General features: G+C 43.5%; 1 protein-coding gene across 1 annotated transcript; it reads left to right on the top strand.

Moving 5' to 3' along the window:
• Positions 1-292: 292 nt before the first annotated feature.
• On the top strand, positions 293-1,875 carry LOC113755921 (the record flags this gene model as incomplete). The annotated part of the gene is made up of 1 exon (XM_027299782.1): positions 293-1,875. A coding segment is annotated over exon 1 (1,583 nt), but the record flags the coding sequence as incomplete, so codon positions are not given.
• Positions 1,876-1,940: the final 65 nt, after the last annotated feature.

Genomic DNA, 1,940 nt, shown 5'->3' with positions numbered 1-1,940 from the left:
GGTTCCTGCTATCTTAATCAACTTTAAATTTCAGTTTTTATTCCTTTTTAATTAGTTGGTACTACTGCTAAAAATCCCCCCCTTTTTCCTATGTGATTTGCCTACCTGTTCCCTGAGGAGACGACCCTACTTACCACTATACTCATTCAGTTTTGGTAGTAGGTCTAATATAAATTTTATTTTTGGTGGTTTGACACCCACCAAATTTTGGCGCCGTTGCCGGGGAACTGGTGTTTTAAGTGACTTATTGCACAGGCTTTAGTTTTTATTTTTATTTTTTTTTATTTATTTTATGCCTCGATCTTCTCGTACAGGAGAATTAGAATTTGATCCAGAGATTGAGAAGACTGCAAGAAGGTTGACCAAGGAGGCAAAGTTGCGTAAGCAACAAGATTCAACGTCACCTTCAGAATCTAAGCAAGAGTTTGTTTCCAGTGATTCATCAAGTGAATCTGAAAAAGAAGAAGTGCATATTCCCCGAGTAGCAATGGCAGCCCCAAGAACTTTGAGGGAGTTGGCAACTCCTAACGTGAACCAGCAGCCATTATGCATTACATTTCCTAACACGGAAGAGGCATTTGAGCTTAAATCTGGTCTTATTCACTTACTTCCTACTTTTCGTGGTATTGCAGGTGAAGACCCACATAAACACTTGAAGGAATTTCATGTGGTGTGCTCCACAATGAAACCTCAAGGAGTCACTGAGGACCACATCAAGTTGAGAGCCTTCCCTTTCTCTTTGGCGGATAAGGCTAAAGATTGGTTATTTTACCTGCCGTCTGGATCCATCACTACGTGGGAAGAATTGAAGAGAAGATTCCGCGAGAAATTTTTCCCTGCCTCTAGAGCCGCCAATATAAGGAAAGAAATATGTGGAGTTAGGCAGGCAAATGGGGAAGTTCTATATGAGTACTGGGAGCGCTTTAAACAACTGTGTGCCAGCTGCCCGCATCATCAAATCCCTGATCAGCTCTTAATACAATATTTCTACGAGGGATTATCACCCATGGATAGGAGCATGTTAGATGCAGCCAGTGGCGGTGCTCTGGTTAACAAGACCACAGACGAAGCCACGTTATTGATCTCCACCATGGCTGAAAATTCCCAACAATTTGGAGTGAGAGCTGAGGGAGCAATAAGAAGGGTCAATGAAGTGAATCACTCTGACTTAGAGGGTAAACTATCTGAGCTTACCTCTCTGGTACGTCAAATGGCAAGGGGGCAATTACAATCTGTGAAGACTTGTGGTATCTGTGCTACTCCGGGACACATGACTGACATGTGTCCAACTCTCCAGGAGGATTCACCTGAACAAGCCAACATAGTGGGAGATTTTTCTGGACCACCTCCACGAAGGAATGATCCTTTTGCACCCACTTACAATCCAGGGTGGCGAAATCATCCTAACTTTAGCTATGCTTCAAAACCCCCTGGCTTTCAACAATATTTCCAGCCACGGCCACCAGTGCAACAACCATCCACTTCCAATTCAAACATGTCTCTTGAAGATATAGTGAAGTCACTGGCCCAAAGCACGAGTCAATTACAGCAAGAGGCTCAAAGATCTCAACAGGAGTCTCACAGATTTCAACAAGAGACTCGTGCTAGCATTAGGAATTTGGAAGTACAGATGTCTCAATTGGCAACTTCCATGAGCAACCTGGAAAATAGCAATAGAGGAAAGTTACCATCTCAAGTAATTCCTAATCCCAAGGAGAATGCCAGTGCAATGCAATTACGGAGTGGCAAGGAGGTACAGTCTCCTAGGCGTGCCCACGCCAAAGAAGAAGAAGTGCCCAGGAAGGGGGAAGAGGAAGATGAGAAACAATCCTCTGAAGTCTCAAAGAAAGTTGACATTCCTCCTTTTCCTGGCAGGTTTACAAGAGCCAAAAAGAAAGAATCTGAGCAAGAGATTTTGGACACCTTCAGGAAAGTGGAGA

Source organism: Coffea eugenioides, unplaced genomic scaffold, assembly GCF_003713205.1.
Source record: "Coffea eugenioides isolate CCC68of unplaced genomic scaffold, Ceug_1.0 ScVebR1_1859;HRSCAF=2789, whole genome shotgun sequence".
In the NCBI taxonomy this organism is placed as follows: domain Eukaryota; kingdom Viridiplantae; phylum Streptophyta; class Magnoliopsida; order Gentianales; family Rubiaceae; genus Coffea; species Coffea eugenioides.
Note: the sequence above shows the minus strand (reverse complement) of the source record. Positions and strands in the feature narration are given on the sequence as shown.